The sequence below is a fragment of the Magallana gigas genome, chromosome 7, assembly GCF_963853765.1.
Source record: "Magallana gigas chromosome 7, xbMagGiga1.1, whole genome shotgun sequence".
Classification (NCBI taxonomy): domain Eukaryota; kingdom Metazoa; phylum Mollusca; class Bivalvia; order Ostreida; family Ostreidae; genus Magallana; species Magallana gigas.
Window position 1 is genome coordinate 8902065 of NC_088859.1, and position 24731 is coordinate 8926795.

General features: G+C 33.7%; 3 protein-coding genes across 4 annotated transcripts; 1 reads left to right on the forward strand and 2 right to left on the reverse strand.

Annotated features, from left to right (window-relative positions):
• Positions 1-6847: 6847 nt before the first annotated feature.
• LOC105336294 (uncharacterized) lies at positions 6848-10648 on the reverse strand. The gene is made up of 6 exons (XM_011440539.4): positions 10484-10648; positions 8538-10208; positions 8339-8427; positions 7743-7902; positions 7457-7662; positions 6848-7347 (listed from the first exon to the last, which is right to left on the reverse strand). The coding sequence occupies exons 1-6, from the start codon at positions 10638-10640 to the stop codon at positions 7108-7110; spliced, it is 2523 nt and encodes an 840-aa protein (XP_011438841.3). The 5' UTR covers positions 10641-10648; the 3' UTR covers positions 6848-7107.
• On the forward strand, positions 10648-15810 carry LOC105336293 (uncharacterized). The gene is made up of 9 exons (XM_011440538.4): positions 10648-11124; positions 11453-12536; positions 12643-12929; positions 13064-13261; positions 13358-13446; positions 13572-13834; positions 14044-14303; positions 14832-14918; positions 15385-15810. Exons 1-9 carry the CDS (start codon positions 10956-10958, stop codon positions 15480-15482), a joined length of 2535 nt encoding a protein of 844 aa, XP_011438840.3. The 5' UTR covers positions 10648-10955; the 3' UTR covers positions 15483-15810.
• Positions 15811-17513: 1703 nt separating this feature from the next.
• LOC105336292 (glyoxalase domain-containing protein 5 homolog) lies at positions 17514-21980 on the reverse strand. 2 transcript variants are annotated; one of them, XM_034455981.2, is made up of 5 exons: positions 21741-21980; positions 21595-21621; positions 18579-18722; positions 18318-18473; positions 17514-17787 (listed from the first exon to the last, which is right to left on the reverse strand). In XM_034455981.2, exons 1-5 carry the CDS (start codon positions 21789-21791, stop codon positions 17662-17664), a joined length of 504 nt encoding a protein of 167 aa, XP_034311872.2. In that variant the 5' UTR covers positions 21792-21980; the 3' UTR covers positions 17514-17661. The 2 variants fall into 2 exon arrangements, with proteins under 2 accessions (XP_034311872.2, XP_011438839.3); XM_011440537.4 differs by lacking the exon at positions 21595-21621 and having other exon boundaries at positions 21741-21966.
• Between the last annotated feature and the right edge of the window lie 2751 nt (positions 21981-24731).

Here is a 24731-nt window from a genome sequence, read left to right on the forward strand (position 1 = left end):
TTTTAACAATTACACAGAAAATATTCTTGATAGACATCAGTGAAGAATATATTGCAAGTAACGAAATGACATTATAATATGAATCCGTCTAACTGCACAATGTATAATCCAGAAAGATAAATTATCTTCATCATTTTGGATTTTTTGTCCTACTCGCTGGAGATTGAGAGTGCTCAACCCTAAATATAGCATTATTGAGAATATATTATGAAGTTGTGCAAGAATGTAAGTATTGAAGACGTACTTTAACCTGCTAGCTAAAAAAAGAAGAAAAAAGAATATCCGTGTTTCATTTTCTCTACGTGTTGATTTTATCATTGCTTTTTTCTGAGAAATGTAATTGTTTTAAGTAATTGGGAGAATTTTCACATTGTAGTTTTATTTTGATAGATCATACCCTCCCAGTTTTTCTTCTAAAGGATGAGTAGAATATCTCAGATATGCATATAATTCAAATGTGTTGTAATTCTCTTTAATAACGTGTTCAATCATCTGTTCTATGTGGTTATTTTCCATGGTTTAACATGGTTCAGAAATAATCCTTTCAAGTTAAGTGGCCATTTTCATTACTAACCATCAGACATTTAAAACGAATACAAATATTATTTTAGCTATGAAGGGGCTTTACATATTGTGAATATTATATGAATCTATACATGTTGATTTATTATACCCAGAAAACCTGCATGAATCCCAAATTAGAATGGAGACATTACAAGAAAGTCAACAAAGCAAATAAAGCAGCTTACTTATTGGTCAGAGACACAGCTATTTTTACATACCCGGATATTCGTTATCTTTTTTCTACCTGTTTCGTACTTGTTTCATAGTTTCAAAGAATTTATCACATTGAATTACGTTAAATGATTTCAGCATTGTCATAATGAAAGTTCATGACTTCCTGACATGATAAAACTCGACTCTAGGATTGTTGGCTTCTCTCATTGGTTAAGATAGTCAGTCGTGATTCTCTCGTTTGTTTTGATAGAACATGATGCTAGACAGGTTTCAACAAACTTACGGATCTGGCTAATACGCACTGGAAATTTTCCGACGAAATTGTATCCTGCTTTCAATCTTCGACAATATCCTTTTTGTCCAACTCTTATCGAAAAAAGAATAGTCAATATGATTTAATTTTGGCGCGTTGCTAAAGTGCGCTACTTGGCCATTGTTTATATTATTTGTGATTTCGAAACTAACCCAGAGCTTCATTTTAAAACGATCATGAACTTTTAATGCCAATACTTAAAGCGATCAAGACATTCATGTTAGGTGTTGATACACTTTTCCTTTTTTCCTTTTTAAGATTAACCAAAATTATGGAGTTTCGACCTTCGCTTTGCCACACGCATCATCGATTAAAACTTTTCTTCTTAATTACTCGTAATGAAGCTTATAAACTTGGAAATATCAGATTATTTTGAAACGTTTTTATGTAGTAAAAATGTTAAAATAAACCAGTTCGTTTTCATAAAAACTTCAATACTATCACATGCGTGTCCTTTCCCAAATCTTAACCAAAACACAGGCATGGATAAATCTGCATTAAGTTTCAAAATCTTTTTGATTTAAATACTATTTGAAAACATCTAAAAATATCCGGAAATACTAACGACCGCGAATAAAATATAAGGGGGCTGGATGGTCAATACACCATCAGATTTTTCTTAAACTTAAACAAAAAAAATGTTTGACAATAAAGTAATTTATGATAAAGGTAACGGCCAAAATGTTAAAGCATAATTCTAGAATTTTCCTACAACTAAATACGGAGATCTTCGTCTTAAGATACCTCAATACAACTAGACTTATAACTTTTAAGACTATGTCACAAGATTGCGATTTAAATGTTTAAAAAAACCAGTGAATATTGTCATAGCTCAGCGGTTAAAGTATCGGGTTGTGAACCGCAGATCATGAGTTCGAACCTGCCTAGGCTTTTGTTCATATATACTGAATTAAAATTTTATATCCAAAATTGCTAATTTTTTCGCCTTTATGACTAAAAGTATATTAATGACTAACATACTTTTTATCCATCATGCTATCTATCATAATCAACTAATTTGATAAACTATTTCAAGGTGCAGAGAGCAGCCTTAATAATTCAGGAGTTAAATATAGCCTAAAATGGCTGCAGCTAACCAGCCCCTGAAACCAATAGAGATACCAATGATAGGACGTCGACAAATGTTAAAAAAACAATTTACTTCCTTTTAATGGTATTATTGATCCGAAAGGCATCATCTGTTCCGGGGAGGTGGTGAAGATTTCTTTTGACTTTGTCAATTAAATGAATGTTTGAATAAATTGTTTTAAGTAATTATGCATACATAATTTTACAGTCATATGTAAAGTATTTTGAATATCAATAAAAATATCTTATGTTCTGCACTTTTTAAGGAGAATTAAACTTTTGTATTGTCAGTCATGTTTTAAGGATAATGTTGAAATAACTATCATTTGCACCGCCATTGAGTATAAATGTTGCTAAATGTAATAGCGTTAGGAGAATCTTATGCAATTGATAAAATATATGAATTAAAATAGTAAAAATATCTGAATTTATGAAAGTTTTTGTAACTTTTTAAATATGTGCCAGTTGTAATTATTTAGAGTATAACGAAGAAAAAAGTTTAAAACTAGATTTTGCTTGATTCTCTCGATTTTTGTGCTGCGGTATCAGGGCTAAATAAATCCAAATCAATCACTCAAGTAACTTTAAAAAAGTCCTTCAAAAAAGTCTATATAACTTACAAAATTAAAGTAGGCGGAACGAGGAAGGCATTGGATATATGATTATAAATATAAGACATTATGTAAATAGTCTTGTACGAAGTGTTAAATCAATATTTTTCCTCATTGTTTATTTAACTATAAATCTATTTGCAATAACTGGTTTATTTTTGGTATCATTCATTCCTTATTGATCTTATGGATTAAAATCCAAAATCGCAATACACTGTATTTACAATATCACTGAATGAAAATATGAAATAAAACCATCCTATCAATGACCAATAGATAATGAAATTGGGGACTTCCCTACTTCTCTCCGTACTTATAATCTAACGTCAATGTTCTAAATTTAAGATGTCCAAACAAGCGAGGATGATACATACGTATGCGTTGATATCAAGATGAAAATAAACACGCTTCCTGTTTAACAAAACATTTACTTGTCAGTAACGCAAGTGGTCAGAACCCCCCCCCCCCCTCCAATGTTTTCTTGTTTAAGGTTCCTCGACACACCGAAATTTTATTTGATGGAACGATAGAGAATCTTGGTTTTTTTTTAAAAATATGATTCCACAAAACAAAGATCAATTTCGGGTTTCAGTTAAATTATTTTTTAAATAATGATTTTTTGGTATTTTATTCAGTGAAAAAGGAAAACCTGTTTTCTTACAAATCATTTGTGTAAGAAAGTTACAGACTATTCGTTCTCCTTTGAAAGATAGAATTATCCAACGGAAATAAAAAATGTATGGAAATACAACCACCACCCCCCCCCCCCCCCAAAAAAACCCCTCCACACAAAAACCAAAGCAAATGCTGGAGTTTATTCATCCCACATTTAATTCATCATACATAGGTTTCTTTTAGATTTGCCTAAACATATTTTAATCATATAACGAAAGTCAAAGTCGATAAACAATTGTTGTTTTCTGGACGCTGAGGACGAATTTTATCAAGGGGGGGAAATAACGACGTAAAAAATTTTATTTATATAATTTCGCCCATGGAAATATTGCTTAATAGACCGGGAACGCCAATTATCATACACGTGCTACGCAAAACCGTCTTTTTAAAGCGTATATAAAATTTGATATAAAATCGGACCAATCATCTTAAACTCTTTTTTGTCTTTATTAATTTTAACATAAAAGTTTAATTTACATTTAACTTTTGCTACTAAAACTGTCATGCAGTTAATATCGTATTTTGTTCATTCGATTTTTTGGCCCCCCCAAAATGTATATTCCTTGATTGGAAAAGCTTGTTTCGCGACTGACATAAAATACTTCCTGAATTATTGAGTTTAAAGCAAACACACAGCAACAACAGTATTTAAATTCTTAGCATGGCTGTACTCTTGACTTTGTACAAGACTAAATTGTTGTATCTTAAGTGCAAGCCTCTTGAATCCAAAAAACTCGTGGATAATAAAATTTGGGATTTTACAGTCACCAGTTTGAAAATAGATAACTTGGAAGCCTTTATATTTGAAATACCTGTATTGTATTGACACCAACTGTAGTTTGAGCAAAAAACAGCGAGAAAGAGACCAGATGAAAAAATAAGTGTTTTTCTTTTTTGCTGTCTATATCAGTGCAAACTGACACAACACACAATAGTTAGTAGATAATGTAGGGTGTGGTGTTATGTTGTAAAGTCGGAATTAAAATAATTCATTACGATAAAGTGATAAAAGCATTTTTTAAAAATATTTCTTAACTAAGATATCATTAAAAAACAATGGATTTTATAGACTTTATGAAGTTGAAGATTGTGTTGTTTAAAATATTGCCAAATATAAATATGATGTAAAATCACCCCATAAATGAAGATCAAATTAGGTGTTTTCCCTGCATCTTTCCGTTGATTTCAAATATTAACCTTGGTGTAAGTAAATATAAGTTGTACAGACAAAAGTGATTGCATCAATAACCAGTTTTAAAATAGTACAAACGTCATGTCAAAGACATGAAAAATCAATTATTTATTTAGCAGAAGCAGCATAGCAACAAACTACAATTAATAATAAGTGAAACTTCGCTCAAGTCGCGGGTTCGAATACGGCAGGGACTTTTGTTTTCATGAAAAGCGGTAAAATTTTAAAAGTTAATTTTCCACAAAATTGATTTTCCCCCTGTCATTAGCAAGATAAACATATTCAGAAAATAGGGCGTATATGCAGAACTTTCCCCAACGGTGTGGAGGACCCATAAAGGGGCATGGTCACGATTTTGGTCAAAATTTTTTTTTTCAATTTAAATGTTTATAATGTTTCAGTAAGGCATTTTTAGTAATCAACCAAAATTTGAGTGTCATTTTGTTGAGTTAGAAGCAAGTTACAGAGCTTACAATCCCTCACTATGTAAACAAAGCTTTTGTTTACATTTTGAATGTTGAAGTGAAAATTCCAGTTTTGGACCTGAAATGAATATGTTTATTGTTAGGAACTGTTTATTTATGCTTAAAATGAATAAGAGTACAGACAAATCATCTTGAAAAAGATTTTTACTGGTATATTGAACCCATGTAAACAAAACAGGGCACGAGCCTTGTTTACATGACGAAGAATTATGAGCCCTGTATCTTGCTTAAAACTCATCGACGGGCACCCAAATTTTTTTTGATCATTAGAAATGCATACATAAAGCATTGTAAATAATAAAAACAGAAAAATAAAATTTGACCAAAATCGTGACCATGCCCCTTTAAAGCATATATCACAACAAAGTCTGACTTCTATAGATAACTGTACTGTTGACTTTTTGAATGACTAATACTTTGTGTCTTGAATGTGTAAGATTCTAAAATGACTTGTGAATAAAATTGGAGATTTTACAGTCACCAGTTTGAAGGTAGACCGTCGAAACATCTTAAAAATAATACTGGTAATGGTATTGTTGTCAATGGTAGCTTAGGTAGGAACAGCAAGCGATCTGATTAAAATCAGATCATCGGCCCACTCCTTTTTTTTCAAAATTGTTGTTACAGGATCCTCGTGTATCGACAATAGAAAAAAGGAGCGCATCGAATCGAGGATATAATTTAAATCAGATTGGAACAGCAAGGAACGGGATGTAATAAAGAATTGTTTTATTTTTGTTGTGATTTTTTTATATGCTACAGTTATGCTACTTGACACAGTTAATAGATTGTCTCATGCCGCAAGTTCTTATTATCAATATATAATGTAAGTAGTGAATAATTGATTCTTGATTTGCAATGTAAGCACATGTATTGACAAATCATAGTGCAACATTGATTTATCGCATTTTTTTTTAACATGGTTTAAATATTTTTTGAATTTTAAATTGCATTGGTATACATTTAATTCTGCACGCATATCCGAATTTTTAAAGCATGTTTTATAAACTGCTTTTTCCTTTAGCCTTTTGAGTTCGTGGATAAAACTGATTGTTAAATGTCCCACTATGATGTACGTGATGATCTTGTATGAGGGACACTATCATTTTCGTTTTGAATTTTTGTCTGTCTCAATAGAATTAGAATTCCATGTATTCAAGCTATCGTATTTTGCAATGAAGATTTTTACAAAATTCTCATAATAGCGTTAAAGGTCTGCATTTGTCCTTGATGAAGATAATATTAATGAATATGGATATTTAAACCATACTTCGACACTTGTTATACAATCTACACTTCGATGGATACTAACCTTTTTTAATTAGCGGTATATCACATGTTTTATAATAAACATGGTTGTACGTGGGACATGAAAATGTTTACATGTATTTCGTATCTCAACTTAGTTAAGTATGAAATGAGCCACACATTTTCTGAAATTTTATGTATATTGATATATTTTATGTATATTAAAAATACCCATTAAGTTGAAAATTTAACAACTTCCAAAACTTGTTAAGCTTGGTTATCCGAATGAGTAGTTACAAAGTTTCAAATGGAAATTTCTTTAAATAGACTTTATTCAAGCTATATAGAGTAAAAATATTCAAATACTTTATTATAAGAATAATTCAATTTTTAAATAAACAACTAGATATATAAAGTAAATTTTGTATCATCAAAAACTAGGAGGAATTTGCTTCATAAATAACTTTTAAGAACCCGCTTGGTAAACAATTTTAAAAAAAACCGTAACATGATGCGGAATAATGCTGCGCTTTTTGTGGCGTCCTCAAAATAGTGTATACAGGTGTACACTTTTGATTTAGCCAATGAAAAAGCGCTTTACATAGATTGATTAGAGAGGCTAAAATGAATCTAGCACGAAAAGACGACCTTCACACATCTACTGGGTCTTAACAAACAGATCTTACGAAAGTGTAATTTCTGATACAACAAAGAACATAACAACGAAATCCTTTATTTCAATATCTTTTCATGAATTTAAGTGTTTAAGTTTTTTTCTTCTTCGAAAACACCATTAACCTGGGTGATGCCATTTTTATTACTTTTCGGGATTTTTCCATGTCTCTTCAACAGTGTCTCAAAAATGTTTAATATTGTAGATTTAGGAGTCAGTCCGATTCTAAAGAATGCAAGGTTTCCATTGTCGATATCACGGCAGTCTACGACGGTGGATATGGCATTCTCTCTTGATGGTCCATCACATAAGATGCCATCACACTGAAAAAAAGATTAAATACAAATGTGAAAAAGATGGAAAAACATAATACTGTAAGATGAAGATCGCTATGACTGATACTGTTTGCAATGTTTGTATTTTTGTACGAACATTTTGCAACCCAAGTTTTGCCAAGACTTGGGCGTGGTGGTAGGTGTCTCCCTCTCCAGTGGGATTTGCTGAAGTCACAGCCACAGGACCACATTGATCTATTAAATGGCATGTTATAGTACTGTCTGGAATTCGCATCGCAATGCTATCTGGACGACCCAAGTACTTTTCAGATTCGCCCAATCCAAAAGATTTCACCCAGTCACCTGTTTATTAACAATTGAACATTATGTACAAGCCTTTTTTCCAAGGGGTAAGCAGCTAGCATGTTAATATTTCGAAGTACCTCTCTTTAAAACAGCTGATACATTGGACGGCCATATTTCATGGAGAAAGTCCCAGAGAAGAGAACTAAACTCGTTTTTTGCAGCTTCTATTTGTCGAAAGTTCGATATCCACAGGGACATAGGACGATCATCTGCCTGTTTTTTAGACTTGTAGGCTCGCTTAAATAGTAATGTTATATGTTTTATATTTATTAAGTCATATCTCATTCTTGTTGATTAATACAAAAAAACCAACAAATAATTTTATCTGTAATGTATACGCTTGTTTTTTTAGTATCTCACTACATCAAGATTTATACTTTTTATGACAATACGTCACAAGATGAGGATCAAGGTTTTGTTAAGGTGTTTGTGTCAATCATTTTGGTTGAATAGCATCATATCTCAATGATTTTAGTAACAAAGTTGTTAACTGCAGATCACGAATTCGAATCTGATTGGAGTACCCGATCTATTCAGGTCTTGCGTGTCATGCTTATCCGTTATAGTAAAGTAATTTTTTGTGGATGTGAGAAACTATTTCAAGGTGTAGTGAGCTACTTTAATGCAGGAAAAATTACATTAGCTCTTACAACAACCTATATGACACCCCTACCTTTACAGCTTCTGGTTGGTTACAACACGCTACTAGAATATAAACGGTGTCGGATGGAATTCCACATATGCCACCAGTTTTAAGTTTCTCTATTAAAAAGTTAACAAAGTATAACATTATTTTAACCATAGAAAATTTAATGTACATGTACAAAAATCAAAGGTAAAATAACTACTGCAACATTAGTAGAAAAATTTACCAGCTATTTTCCTTACACCACTTGCCCTCCTTGCAGGTGCCCATAACATCTGGTCCTTGTACTTTTGGATCTTATTGATTTCTTTTAGAGGCCTTCCAAAAGGGATTATTTCTTTGCCGTAGGTCATTTTAATAATGGACGACAGAAAAGCATATACAAACGAAATAGAAAGGGCAGTGCCAAATATCCGTTCAATCATGTATCCATCATTGATCTCTAACACTTGCAAAAGCGTTGCTAGCAACATCAGATCAAAACACAGAAATATGCTTGTCCAAATTTTGTTAACATTTATAGATATACCAGCAAAAAGTAAACCTATCAATAAAAAGCTACATATGCCTACACCCAAAGACATACCTAGATCAGTTTTGAAAAGACCAAGCGACCGTAAACCTCCCCAGATTAACCAAAAGGAGGCAAAAATTAAAAAAGAAGAACTTTCAAATGTTTGTCCCCGCGAAAAACATATAAAACCAACAACAAACTGGAGGGAGCATCCGTACGTTATAATCCAGGGCAAAGAGAGAAACGAATTTTCTTGAGGAACCCAGACAAACGCTAGAACGGTAACAACATTTGCAAGATATCCTAGACTCTCTGATTCAGCATACTTAGAAAAGCCTAACACTGTGTTTGTTTCAAATAAGTTTTCAGAAATGTTGTTTACTCCAACTGTATTTTTCATAAATGTTTTGTTGGCAAACATCTTTGAAAGTATTTTCTCCAGCCCGTTTTGTCCTACAGGAAAATTAATTTTGAATGAAAAGGATTTACATAAATAGGATACATATCCATAAACATTCAGAATAAAAGATAACCAAGCGAAGGTTGAAACGGCAATCTTCGCTTTATTGTCAAAGTTTAAGGTCAGAATCAAGATGGAAAGCAAGAGATATTGAAATGAAAGCAAGATTTCAGTTTGAACGAATACAACAGCTACAGATAAAACAATAAAAGATACTGGGATTGAAACAGCCGGAGAGAAAATGTCTAAATATTGTTTTAAGAGTTCCACGTACATGCTCCCACCCACTGAAGTCCAAAGTAGACCATCTATTATTGAGCAAGTAGATACTGTAATGTCGCCCCATCTTAGTCCAGAAAGCCCGTGAAGAAGAAGAAATAAGCCAGAAGAAAGGGGCCAAACAAAACCTGTGGTGGAGCTCTCGGTTACTGCTAAACTATTCAAGATCCAGGGTGACAGGCTGAGAGCATTTAGAGCGTACCTTATAACTCGTTTGTTTTGAAAATCAAGTTCCTCTAAGTTATTTATATTTTTTGTGAAGGAATGGAAAAATGTTCTCGCGCTAATGTAAGACGTTATGAAGGCCAGCGATGAGAAAGTAACACTACGTCCTTTTAAATTTGTCCACATATTGGTAATAAAACAAACAGAAGACAACAATGATAAACCCATAAACACAACGTGATCTTTCTGATGGTTGAACAGGAGCAAAAGAAAGGAGAAAATTGCAAATAAAACTATAAGAACTCCGTGACCAGGAAGTAATACTTCCATCTGCTTAAAAGTTTCTTCTGAGATATTTTGTGATAACATAGGAGTGATTTCCTTGGATATATCTGACATTCCCATAGCTGACCAGAATGCACAGGTAATAAAAACTACAGAGGATGTGAGAGCGACATCCTTGGACGGTAAGGTGACAACTGAAAAAAAAAATATCGAGTAAAACGTTAGCACCAGCTGCGCAAAAATTCCTGTTTGTTGAAGGTAAAATAAATAAGAATTGTTTTTTTTTCAAGAATTTACTCTAGTGCTTAAAGATATATTGAACCTAGAATTGAAATAATTAAAACGAAAATAAGATGATTTTGGGGAGGAGGAGGGTAAAATACCACAAACACGAATAAACAAGTAGTTAGTATTTTATATTTCTAACACTGTATGTAAAACAAATAAAAATGAAAATTTAATTACATACCACTTATAGCTGAAAGAACAGCTAATACCACGGTCACTATTCCTAAGACCAAAGGTTTCAGTAAGTATAATCCCGTTATTTCTAAAGCTATGTAGTCTATCGTTTGTAACACATAGGCTATACTCAAAGAGAGCAAAGAAAAAGCAATGCTCGACATGTTTAATGTTTTATTGAACTGTCTGAGCGTATATTCTGTGATGTAGATTTAATAGTTCTGAAGTTGAGGGGCGGAGCAAAATTTTATTGTACAAATACATCTGATAACACGAAATTGACATTTAAATTTCCAGTGATGATTATTTTTTTTTCTGCTCTTCCTAGTAGCCTTCTTGCGATTCGTTGGTCAAAGAATTTATATAAATAGGTATGATGCACTCCATTTGTTTGGAATTACTTAACTGAAGCAGAATCGAGTATAAAGACATTATTGAAAGAAGTGTTGATTGGTGAATAGAGAAAGTTACTATCGCATATGGAGAAAGGGAAAGCTACGAGCGGGCGCTCTGAGCCTTTTCCAGGCATCTTGTACTCAGAACCAGGAGCTTTAGGCCTAGTATGCAACATAATTGCGGCATTCATTGCTGCTGTCAACAACATACAAGGAGATGAAAAAGGAACTAAATTAACGGCGATTGTGACCGGTAATTATTATTTAGAGGTGTTAATTGATATTTTTTTTTAATCAAAATCAGATAGAATTGTACACTTTGTTACAAATTAGAATGTTTTGGTTTGTTTAAGTGATATCCTGAATACGATAAATATATGTATTTTGAAGTTATTTCTGTTTGTGATTCATTTTTGGAAAAATAATAAAAACAATTTAAGATGCTGAACAAAGACTTTAAATATTGATTAAACAATGAACAGAAAAAAATAGATAAGGAATTTATACTTTTTGAAATTTTGATTTATTTGGCAGACCTAAAAATCAACTAAATCTCGCATAAACCTCGTATTGTTTTGTAGGACTCCATTTAATTCTGGTCGGCGGATTTCTTCAGATTACAGCTGGAATTATGAGTTTTCGAAAAAATGACCATCTCGTGGCTACCTCCTTAACTGTATTTGCCACACTTTGGGCATTTCAAGGCGGGGCAATTATTCTATCGAAACTCATATACAGTGATGTAACAAAATCAGTTCTTCCGGTGTACATTGCTTTCGTTACAATTGCGTTTTCGTTATTTATTTGTTCAATATTTGTAAACTTCATAGTCCCTCCTGTATTGGTTGCTATGGCACTGACTCTGACATTTGAGTCGATAGGACTCTTTTTCACCTGGGGTAAGAAGACAGCTGTTGCTTTTGAGTTTTTGATAGTTCTGACTGCTATGTATGCTGTAACGGTTATGAAAACAAAAGGCATCAGTCAGCGCTACATATTACCAGGTTTCGGTAACGCACCAATTGACCCCCTTCTAATAAAGAGAAACGCAAGCAGAACGAATAAAAAGGAAAAACGAAAGAATACAAAATATGCTGAACCTATGGGTATGGGTTACATGGGAAGTATCATTCCCGTTTCTGTTGTTTGTTTTCACGGGCTTGGGTATGTTGACGACATGACGGTGCCCATCTTAGCTGTTAGTTGTGGTGCACTGCTGCAAATAATTGCCAGTTATTACTCTTTTCTTCGAGGTGATCTCTTGTACTCCGTACAATTTTTAACACATTTCCTATTCTGGACCTCAAAATCGCTGGTCTATCAATTTTCTGGCAGTGCTGATAGTTTTTCTTCATATGCCAACTTTTATGGTTCATGGGGTTTAGTTTTGGTTTTGGCTTTTTTCACAATATGTTCATCAACGCAATCAATCGCCGTGTTTCTTTATAACTGCTTATTAACAGTAACTTCTATTTTGTCAATGGAACATATTCCTTTGTCAATTCAAAACTATACATTTGGGTTGTCTGCAATTTTGATATGGTTATTCACTGTTTATCTTTCGACCGCTCATCTTCTGAATGCATGCGCAGAGAAGCCCGTTTTACCGCTTGGGTCAGAAATTACCACCGAGGAGCGCCTCTTTGGCTGTTGCTTAAAGAAAAAGTAAGAATAATAAAATGTTCAAACTTTTATTTTCCCAATTTAAGATGATACATGTATATATTCGCTTTGCACAAATACTTGTATATTCATTTTTCATATGTTTCAGTAATGCAAAGGAAAGTCGGTCCATGACAGACGAAGACATAGACAATGAAAGAAGAGATCAAACGAACAATGTGCTGTTGTTCCTTTGCAACATGGTAGCCTCATTTGCCCTATCGCCATTCGAAATATCTAATCGAATGATGTCATTGCCATTTCTATTGACAGCTGGAATCTTTGGAAATTTATTGGTGGCACGTTTTTCGTACGTCCTGCAGAGTCTCTCGCGATGCTTCATTGCTTTGTCTTGTTGTTTTCTTTGGACATCATGGTCACTGTACATCTTTGATGGTAAACTTAATGTATATTAACCGCGTGTAAATTGTATGTTGATCAAGTTGTATTAGAGTTCCATTTGATTTTTAACCAAAATTTCAATGAACAAATGACTTTATAATAAAAAGTGCCTGCTTTTGTCTTTGAAGCTACAGGGATTGCCATCAGCAGTTCTCTGGCCATTATTAGCGTCGGACTGTGTGTGCTCTCTCTATTGTTGTCCATCACAATGGCCAAGATTTTCACAGTGTTAGAATTAGCCATTCTTCTTCACTCCATCTCTTTTACAACACACATGTTTAACGCTGATACCAAATACTTCCCCATGGTTTCATCCATTTTTCTAGGTAAGTTTCCAGTCGTTTTATAAGTCCGATTATATATGTAATTATATCAGTTTTATAATGCATAATGAATTCAAATCTTTTCCTCGATTCTTACAGGTCTGGTTGGCATATATGGGCTCATCTTATACACTGTGAAGGGGCTATTGGACAAGACTTTGCTTCCAGAGGGCAAACCTTTGATAAAGGTAATCATGAGTTTTGTTTGTGTACCATTAGTTAGTGTTTCACGAGTAAGAAAAAAAAACAATCAACCAAAACGTTTTGCGATGTCTGTGAAAATTTCAAATTTTTCCTACTGGTTTTCTTAAAGATGAGGACACCAATCACGTCAGCTTTACCTTGCCCCATCTTCCGGTCACGAATTGCTAGTGATCTATTTAAAGCTGCCAAGGTACTTGAAAAGGGTGAGGTTATTTGTGTTCCCACTGACACAGTGTATGCTTTAGCTGGATCCTGTAGCCAACCGGATTCTATCTCCAAAATCTATCACATTAAAGGGAGACCGCCAGAGAAGCCGATATGCCTTTGCATATCTAACCTGCAGCAACTCAGAGTAGCTAATCCACCTTTTAGGTAACACTTATCATACAACAGATGTACTACTTCTACTACTTAAACAATTTTTGCCAAAAATCCTTCTATTTGTTTAAACTTTGAAACAGATTTAAGCACGTAATGTTTTGCCTAAAACACTTCTAAAATGTTGATGGTTGAAGACTTTTGTCTAAATATTTAAAGTCTTAATATATATTTTACGCTGAAGTACGTCATTTGAATTCTAGTCCATTGTTATGGAGATTCATGGACAAGTGTTACCCTGGAGGCATTACTTGTGTCGTTAAAAAGGGTCCTTGGCTACAAAATCTTGGAGTAGGCGAGGCAGCAGACTTCGTGGGAACAAAAGAAAGCGTGGCAATCCGGGTACCTGACAGTTCCGTTCTCTCATACCTTGTTAGCATCACTGGCCCTTTAGCCATCACGTCAGCCAATCCAAGCGGGGAGCCTGACAGCACACACCACAATACTGTCCTCGATACACTAGGTATAAATAAAACATTCAATTTGCTGTAGAGTACCCCACTCTAATGTAATCATACTTTGAAAATCCGTTAACGGTCATGATTGATCTTGTATAGTTGTTTATTTGGTTTTACTAGTCATTTTATTTGTCACAGTAGATGCTGAATGCGGAAGGTTTTTCCTCATTGCTCCATCTTACATTCTTCAAATGTTCCAATTTTGATTTTTTTAAGTCTTAAAACCCGAGCTTAATAATTTAATTCTTGTATTAGACGTGAAGCCTAGAACTTAAAATTTATGTAAACTAAAGTTGTATGCAAAGTTAAATGTTTCTCTTTTTTAATTGTGTTGTGCATAAAAGTGGAAAAAAAACAATACCAGTAAATAGCTTAATACAAATACTTGTACAACTATATGTATACCCATAACGATCTTTTTATACACTATTTATAACTTTAGAAATTATTTGTATCAATATAATGTTAAATAAACAATAGGATGGGCCATCATTACCTCTAGTGCTAACACGTGTACTTTGTGGGTGTTTTAGGAGGGAAGCTAGCAGGGGTTGTATGTGATGACGAGTCCAATGAGACAGTGGCGTCCACTGTAGTCAACTGTATGAAGATTGACGAAGGTAAACAAATGCCACATTGTTTCCTCGTGCCCTTTTCCTATTATTTAAGAGGACTCGATGACCATTGCCATTTTTATGCTATATTGATCTCCTTAAGAAGAAGAGCTCTATATGAAAATATAGGAGAACACCTTTTGAAAAAATGAAATGCATGGGTTTTTTTCTTCACTTACTAATGGGTTTGAGATAAACAAATCATATGCTAAAATTTCACGTAGAGCTGGTGGTCAATTTGCTGACCATCAAGCCTCCTTAAAATCTGATCACATTGTACACAGCCAATAATTATGAATTATATCTACTTAGAGAATTATTTGATCTTTTGTATGTTGTGTAGTACATTGTGTACTACATTTAAATGCATAATATTTGTCATGATCAATGAATTAAACTTTGAAGTGTTTGCAAGGTTACATTCATATTTTCGTATGCTGTATTTCAGAAATATTTTTATTTTGTATTGCAGGGCTAATTTCGTATTTTCGAATCGGGTGTGTACCGAAGGACATCGTCGATAATTTGTTTGATGAAGTAAAAAAAGAACAGTCTGATCAGATAAACTAGATTACAACGCAACAACCCTTTAGAACATTAAAGTGAAACTTCATTTCCGAAGAGAAAATATAATATTAAAAAACTCCTACTTTATTTTTCTATTGCTTTTATTTGTTGCAACAATATGAGTATAAAAAATGAATAATTTATGATTTTTTTAAATTGATGTTATTCTCCGGATAAATTTATTAATAACTGGTTGTTTAAAAATCGTATAATTATAGCTCTATACATAAATCAAAGATGCCTCAAGCAAAGAAGTAATAAAAATGACCATACAAACATTACTTTATAATGATTTTTTGTGGCTATGCCTGTATATGCCACGGCTGCTAACAATAAGAGAGGTAGGCATCAATTATTGTATTGAGCAATGCAGTGCATTATTATTGGGCATCCGCAACAAGCAAGAATAATGAGTCCTGTGCACAGATGCTCACATGCTTGATCACATAGTATATATTAAAACAGGAAACAGGTGCACTACTGGTGAGCCAAATAGACGCCATGAGACTATGGTAGCAAGGGACAGTTTCGAATAAAGTACCCGGTCAATATTTTTGTAAAATTGAGAGTTGCGGTACTTGATGGCTTATGAGTGTTGCTAAAATTCATGAAATGGTTTTTAATGATTATCATTAGTTAGAGGGGTGTCTGTTGTTGAAATTGATATGCAATATGTAGGCCCCTTATGTTAGGTACATGAGAATCAGAAGTAAAATGCGAAACCTGCGGCTATGACTGTTGTGCTGACTTTACACAGTGAAATTGCAAGTTACAGACGGGAGGTAAAATAACACGAAAAGTAGGTGGATGGGACATTGTAAACTATACAGCGGTAAGTTTCTGACATGTGATAGTGCAACCTGCACGCGGTACGGAAGGTCAACCCTCTGCAGGGAATTAGCTGGGGGAGGTCTAAAAAGCTGAAAAATCATGAAACATTAGCAAAATATGAAAGGGTCAAAATCTCATAAAAACCAGTATGTAGAGAATTTTACAGGTTTTGACTAACAATTTTCTTCAGAAATTGGTGATTGGCCTTATAAAGAGTGAATTAAAGGTATTTGTGCTGAATGGGAACTGAGGAAATTCTAGTTACAGAGTTCCGAAGACATGCATCCCTTGGCTACAATGAATTGTATAAAAAAAAACTGTCCCCTGCCACCTATGCCAAAGCATAGGCTGCGCCACCAGTCGGGAAATCCCCCAACCGTTAAGCTTGGGTCAATTAAATGTAAAACTAATATAACGGAAAATTTTATAATGAAGTTAACGTATTGTTCGAAAACCAAAGGGCGCTTTTGCCACAATAGAAATAAAACAAATGAAATACTTGGTCTTAACACGTGACCAAGACAATACAACAAAATAGTACTAAGTGTGTCAATACAATAGCATAGACCCTTAATAGTCTATGAGTTAATAATCTAGCCTTTGTGGATTATAAAATGTTTAAATATAAAATGAAATGTAGCGTTTTGATTGAATTTGCATCATATACAAGTAATGGTTTAGTAAGTTTCTTGAAAAAGTGCACTTGCACAGTTTTATATGACAATAAAGTCAGCAAAAAGCATTATGTTTTATTTCGAAATTATTAATACATGGAATGAAAAATTGTAATTGGACGTTAAATTATATTTGTCTAAAGGTGACGAGGCCTTTAGATAATTAATTAAACTTACTGATATCCCCCTACACACACTTACAAGAGAAAGTTCCTGTTGCATATGGTTGATGTACTAGCTATGAATTAATGTACAAATCTAAATATGTATGTGTATTTTTGAAGAAATTGTAACAACCTGGTTTTTTCCTATTTACTTTGTCAGTGACAGCTTGTAGCCTGAAATGTACTTGTATACTATTTTTCCCGAAATATTTTTTATAGAAAAAAATGGCTCTAAAGGTGACCAGACCTTTAATTTATTAAACTGGTAGGGGGACTCTCTGACTTTTATCCCCCTATACACACATCTACCAAAGAAATTTACTAGCTGCTGTTGTATGTACTAGCTATTTTATGTAAAAAGATAATATCTTATTTTGGCAGTATCATTTATTCATGTTGAATGACATTCCAGCTGTTTCTTGGATATTCATATCTTAAGAAAGCATCCAATCACGGGTTGATATATAATAGTTTGTCGTAATTGTCGACATCCATAAAAAAGGACGCAACTCTTCAGTCCTGTGTATAGTTAGAGATTTCTATGAGGTTGTGGTCAGGGTCTCGGAAGTACACCGATTTGATTGGTCCAGTGGCACCCGTTCTATCCACAGGACCTTCGGTAATTTCCACATTATTTTCCTATTTTAAATAAAGAGAAACAAATATATGTAATTTTAAAATGTATTCTGAGGTACGCTAGAAAAAGATCATTATACAGTCATTTAGGGTATCCTGTCAGAATCACTTTTTGCAATTTGGTCGCAAAATAGGTAATTCATGTAAATAACTACCAGGTTTCCGGAAAACAAAATAATAAAATAGTTTAAAAAGCCCCGGAAATGTAAGATATTTTGGACCACACGAAAAAATGATTCTCAATTTTCTTCGATAAGTAGGGCTACAGCTTAAATGAGAAATTTTGGCCAGCCCTTCTTAAAGATCAGCGAGTACATTAATTCAATCACATTATTTTGTTAATGTATAATATTTCCTCTTAAAATTGTGTATGTATATAACATATATTGCTGATGACTGTTGGATATTTTTATTTATAGATGTTTCGTACATTGCATAGCGATTCCTTTTACTTCCGAAAACACAAAACACGGAGTGATTCGAAATTCCCAAACAACTACCCACTCCAAAATCATAAGGAAAAAAAGATTTACCTCTAAATGTTTAATAACAGAATTCAAATTTTCCCGCGTGATAAAACAAACGTCTGCTGAGCCGGGGGTCGGTAGGTGAGCTTTTGGTTCAAATTCTTTTCCATGCTGGTGGATGTTGATCTTCTGGGAGCCGAAAGTTAAAGCTTTTCTGTTGCCCTTTATTATTAGAAAAAAGACGATTTAAATGATAATACATGGTCTTATTGAATTAAACAATGAACAAGTACTCTTTCTATTAAGAATTTTTGAATGCCAAAAAACCTTGAATGTTGTAACTTCCATTCCCAGCACCTTCGAGTAGAAATCGCATGTTTTGTTGATATCCTTGACTGTTATAACAAAATGGTCGAGGTTGTCAATCTTAAATCCACTGTATTGCCTCAAAGAGGCACTGCAAGTTAACGTCTAGACCAAAAATTAAGAAAAATTCACTAGATTAAAATTTCAGATTTCAGATAAGTAACATAAAAACTGTTTATATGAACTTTTTTCCATACACACTTAGATGATATTTACATTACTAACCATCCTGTATGTCTGGAGACTAGATACTGATTACCATATAAGATTCAGAATAAATGACAATACACCAGATTAAATTATTGGAGATCTCCATGTTGTTGTTTATTCATGGTCACGTTTTACTACGTGTAGAAGTTCGTCATACCACAAACTGATGATATGATGCACATATTTTCCTTTCTACACGTACGCGTACACGTTGGTTTACTAAACCTCTCTATTATTAGTAAATAGAGAGGTTAAGCAGACCAACGTGTACGTGTAGGTTACAAGTTAGAACTACGCGTACCAGCTCAATTACTTTTCTTGTTTAGCAGTTGTAACGTGTACCTGTACGTGTAAATGTTTTTATGTAATTATAGATATCCTCTCCTACTATATGCATATTTTTATTTATCGCAAATTAATAAGATAACGGAGCCATTGCATGTTTTGAAGGAAGATATGCGTGAAATAAAACGCCAATGACATATTAAACTTTGATGAAAATTTATGTTTGCAGATATCAGTATTCGCATTAAATATTCAGGCTTAAGAAAAGTTAACATATTTATTAATAGAGAGGTTTAACAGACCAACGTGTACGTGTACTTGTACGTGTAGGTTACAAGTTAGAACTACGCGTACCAGCTCAATTACTTTTCTTGTTTAGCAGTTGTTACGTGTACTTGTACGTGTAAATGTTTTAATGTAATTATGGATAACCTCTCCTACTAAGCTGAGAATGTTGGTTATAAACGAAAAGTAGGAATTCTGCATGTGTTAATTTTATTAAACGTCATTTTTTATATATGCACATTTTTATTTATCGCAAATTAATAAGATAACGGAGCCATTGCATGTTTTGGAGGAAGAGATGCGTGAAATAAAACTCCAATAACATATTAAACGCTAATGAAAATTTATGTTGGTAGATATCAGTATTCGCATTGAATATTCAGGTTTAAGAAAAGTTAACATATTTATTAAAATTAATATACAACAGGGAAACAGAGGCTACAAGTTCGACCTTACGTGTACTTTGCAATTTACACGTATGTTCATTCGGGTACACACGTGTAGAAATTCGTCATTACACAAACTGATGACGTAATGCACATATTTTCCGTTCTACACGTACACGTACGCGTACACGTTGGTTTGCTAAATCTCTCTAATATAGCCAACAAGGAAACAGAGGCTACAGGTTCGACCTTACGGGTACTTTGCAATTTACACGTATATTCATTCGAGTACATGTACATACGTGTAGAAATTCGTCATTACACAAACTGATGACGTGATGCACATATTTCCTTTCTACGCGTACACGTACGCGTACACGTTGGTTTGCTAAACCTCTCTATTATCTCAGGAATATTTTGGCATGAAAATATTTGTAGACTACTTCTAAATCAGTTTACCAAGTCCAAAACACTGCGCAACTTGTGCGCAATAATGAATATATCAAAATGGAGGAGATCATACTTCATTTGGTTTGTGGCTGTTAATAGAGAGGTTAAGATTTGAAACGTGTACTGGTACGCGTACGTGTGTTAAAACTTCACGTACACGTACACGTTTTTGTAATTTATCAGTTGAGATTTCTTAACTTGTAGGATATAAATAGAGAGGTTTAGCAAACCAACGTGTACGCGTACGTGTACGTGTAGAACGGAAAATATGTGCATTACGTCATCAGTTTGTGTAATGACGAATTTCTACACGTATGTACCCGAATGAACATACGTGTAAATTGCAAAGTACCCGTAAGGTCGAACTTGTAGCCTCTGTTTCCCTGTTGTCTATTAATTTTAAAAAATATGTTAACTTTTCTTAAGCCTGAATACTCAATGCGAATACTGATATCTACCAACATAAATTTTCATTAGCGTTTAATATGTTACTGGAGTTTTATTTCACGCATCTCTTCCTCCAAAACATGCAATGGCTCCGTTATCTTATTAATTTGCGATAAATAAAAATGTGCATATATAATAAATGATGTTTAATAAAATTAACATATGCAGAATTCCTACTTTTCGTTTATAACCAACATTCTCAGCTTAGTAGGAGAGGATATCCATAATTACATTAAAACATTTAAACATACAAGTACACGTTACAACTGCTAAACAAGAAAAGTAATTGAGCTGGTACGGGTAGTTCTAACTTGTAACCTACACGTACAAGTACACGTACACGTTGGTCTGCTAAACCTCTCTAATGTGTACGTAAATCGACGCAGTTTTGTGACATGAATTTATTTTGTTAATTCCAAATAAATGGCAAATTTCTTATCAATTTTCATGCAAATGAAGTTTAAAATCTATATAACGTATCACAATAATACATTCACTCATCAAAAAGATTTTGTTTGTTGTAAAAAGCTACACGTACGTGTAGACGACACTCTACAAGTTTAGAGAACGTGTAGAAACCATGTCGTCACAAAAACTGATGACGTAATACGCGAAGAATTTAGGTGATTCACCGAGTTCACGTACACGTACCCGTACACGTTTGAAATCTCAACCTCTCTAATAAAGTTATGTACTTACATCTACCGAGTTAATTTTTCTTACTTTTTACGATCAATTTATTAAAAGAAAGGTGTAAATATAAACAATTAAATGTTTTCTTTGATGATTCATGCATGTTATGAAGGTAGCGATCATTGTAGAAAAAAAAATAACGTAACGCAGATTATGTTTTTCTGCAATGTCGCCACCTCCATATTCCGCATAAATCACCAAAAAGTTTAAATGACACCTACTGCTTTCCATAGCTTTAGTATCATAAACTACAAAGAGAAAGTGAAAAATCAATGTGATCCTTTCCTGAAAGGGAATGCAAACTACCTGTCTCAATAAAATATATATAACAATGTATCTATAAAATATCTATCATTTATGTACATACCTTGCAAAAAGAATTTGTCGCTGATCTGAAAATTGGAGTCAGTAGATTCATGACTGCTGCGATTCAAACCCGGAAGTTATATACCGGTGGATATCCTATTAATTCTTCAAGTGTCTCGTTCAAGTTCTGCCTTATCAGTTATTAAAAATTTCTACGAAAAAGCAAAAACGCCTTAACTATCAAATTAAATTGGTCTACTATATCTCGGGGGCTATCCTCACAATGTCAGGGGTCAGGCTGAGCCCACTCGTGGTCGTGGATTCAGGACCCCTGACATTGTGAGGATGCTCGAGGGCAAGCTGTGTCAGTCAAATTCCGATTTAAAGTATAATTATGCACATGCTAGTTTTATAGTAACAATTGGCTTCAAATAAATTATTCACACACTTAATTAATGATAACACATATCAGTTCAAAATGGACGCAAGGTTATTTGTGTTTCGTAAATTGTGCGTTTGGAATGTGAGGAGCTGTCAAGCTCTACGGCATGTCATCTTGATCTGAATGGTTAGATACCGTACTATAACACTAGTAGATGAATCAAAAACGCTTGTCGTCAGTTTGTGCTTTATGTTACTTGTTTTGCGAAGAACTAATTTTGAGTAAGCTTCAAAAGTATCGTGAAAATTGATTAAACACAATTTCACAACATCAACACAATAAATCATACAATATAGGTACTGGAATGAACAAGAAAGCATTGATTTTTCAAGTTGCAAAAGTTTTTTATTTTTTAATATTTTATGGCCTTTATATTGGCGGAGGTTTATTTTGCTGTTGATGAATCGGTCAAATTGCATTTAAAATATAGCATAATGATTGATAAAACTGGTCCGAATTTATAAATATATAATAACGCACAGCATATAATTCAATTTTACATACATGTATACATGTAGTCTCATAAATAGATATTGAAAGTTTGTAATTGAAATGATAATAAATCAAAAAAATAAAAAGGAAAAAAAAAACAAAACAAAAAAAACCCCCCAAAACCAAATGAACAAACAAAACCAAACCCCCAAAACAAACCCATTTACATCGACCTAATATTACAAAGTTTAAAGTCAATGCATGTATGATGAATTGATGCTAAAAAGAAAAGGCCTCACGAATATCATATAGTCAACTGAAGTAATTTTTTTCTTTGTAGAAAATACCGGTATTCTAATGCTATAGAAATAATTTTTTCAATTGCCTGAATTGACTTGATTTAAACATATGTAATAGATAAAACACTTATTACTTTATAGTAATAGAAATTCAGTTGTCTTTGGACTTTGACTTTAAAATTTTTGGCATTGTTCACAAGTTCATAAATGGAATCTACCGGTTCATCTGATTCATATGTTGCATGAACATTCTGTAAATTGTGTACAACTGTATGCATCAATTTCAGTATTCATTTGCATTGACCACTCATGTATTAGCTACACTTAGTTGAACCACTCTTTGCATTAGTAACAAATATTTCTATTACTCACTTTTAAAATTTGTTTGAATGTCTTCTAATGTTATAAGTGTCGGTATCTATATATAGTAACATGTTGGAATTTATTTCCGATATATTTGATTAAATAAAATATGTTCTAATCTTTGAATAGTAAGGTAAACGTCGTAGACCACCCCCATCCACGGCAAACGCTTTATCCGTCCAAACGCTTTATCCGTCTGGCTTTACATTGATTATAAAACCTGCCAACTAGAGATAGTAAATTAGGCATTTAGATTAGATATCCGAACAGTCTCCACCGTCACCAAAATTTTCAAATCCCTCAACTCCTTCCTCAACTCAAATCCTGTAAAGAAAAGTGCATAAACCTGAGGTCAAACCTAAGAGGCTGAGTATTGACTTGAGGAAAGTTGGTGACGACGAAGCCAGAACACTGGCGTGCGTGTATGATATGGTACGTCACAGTGATTCACGCGAGAGGAGATGACGTAATCAAATTTATTTTTGTTTTACCTGGAAAGAAAGATTGAGATTTAGATTTTTTAAAAAGTAGATAGGCCTATGTATGGTTAAAAATCTAATTCCAAACTCTTGTGCAAAATATCTTACAGGAGAGTGTACCATCAAAACTCTCATCAACCAGATTTCACCAGGCATGGATAACGAGAGATATTAAGAGACTATCAAGACGAAAGAAAAGGAGCTTCATCAAAGCACGTAACACCAACAATAAGGCCGACATCAAAAGATACCAACGCCTAAAAAAACTAACAGAAAAAGAATGTAAAACAGCATATAAGAACTACATCGAGGACATGATCAGCCCTGAGCTAACAAACAACCCAAAGCGATTCTGGAGCTTCATAAAGAGCAAACGATGTGAAACAACAGGAGTTGCTCCACTCAGAGACACAGATGGCTTAACTTACTCAGATGGGAAGTCCAAAGCAAACATCTTAAATCAACAATTCTCCTCAGTCTTCAACAGTGATGAAGATGTAAGTACCATTCCAGATAAAGGGCCAAGTCCACACCCTGCCATGGATAACATCACAGTGACAGAGAACGGAGTGTGTAAACTGCTACGTAACTTAAACATCCATAAAACAAGTGGCCCAGATGAAATACCAACTCGACTTATTAAAGAACAAGCAGAAAATTTAGCTCCAATTTTTACAACATTCTTTCAGGCCTCCATTACACAAGGAAAATTACCATCAGACTGGAAAGAGGCAAACGTAGTTCCAATCTTTAAAAAAGGAGAAAAGTGCAAAGCTGCCAACTACAGACCTGTTTCTCTCACAGTAGTCATATGCAAGGTCCTAGAACACATAATATGCAGTAGCATTTCCAAACATCTGGAAAAACATGGAATTCTCACTGATGCCCAGCATGGATTTAGAAAGAACAGATCATGCGAGTCCCAATTGATCCTGACAGTCCAGGACCTAGCCAAGAGTATGGATCTCGGGAAACAGACGGACCTTATCCTTTTGGACTTCTCCAAAGCCTTCGATAAGGTCCCCCACGAGCGATTA

Excerpts from the sequence above, each read along its gene's own strand:
- LOC105336294 (XM_011440539.4), bottom strand. The coding sequence starts at position 10,640 with ATGTCGAGCATTGCTTTTTCTTTGCTCTCTTTGAGTATAGCCTATGTG. Across the intron at positions 8,428-8,537 it reads TGGTGTAAGGAAAATAGCTG|AGAAACTTAAAACTGGTGGC; the intron begins GTAAATTTTTCT and ends ACTTTTTAATAG. Across the intron at positions 7,903-8,338 it reads ACCAACCAGAAGCTGTAAAG|CGAGCCTACAAGTCTAAAAA; the intron begins GTAGGGGTGTCA and ends TTACTATTTAAG.
- LOC105336293 (XM_011440538.4), top strand. The coding sequence starts at position 10,956 with ATGGAGAAAGGGAAAGCTACGAGCGGGCGCTCTGAGCCTTTTCCAGGC. Across the intron at positions 13,447-13,571 it reads AGGGCAAACCTTTGATAAAG|ATGAGGACACCAATCACGTC; the intron begins GTAATCATGAGT and ends GTTTTCTTAAAG. Across the intron at positions 14,304-14,831 it reads TACTGTCCTCGATACACTAG|GAGGGAAGCTAGCAGGGGTT; the intron begins GTATAAATAAAA and ends TGGGTGTTTTAG.
- LOC105336292 (XM_034455981.2), bottom strand. The coding sequence starts at position 21,791 with ATGAATCTACTGACTCCAATTTTCAGATCAGCGACAAATTCTTTTTGC. Across the intron at positions 18,723-21,594 it reads TACTAAAGCTATGGAAAGCA|ACGTTAACTTGCAGTGCCTC; the intron begins GTAGGTGTCATT and ends TTTTTGGTCTAG. Across the intron at positions 18,474-18,578 it reads TGGAAGTTACAACATTCAAG|GGCAACAGAAAAGCTTTAAC; the intron begins GTTTTTTGGCAT and ends CTAATAATAAAG.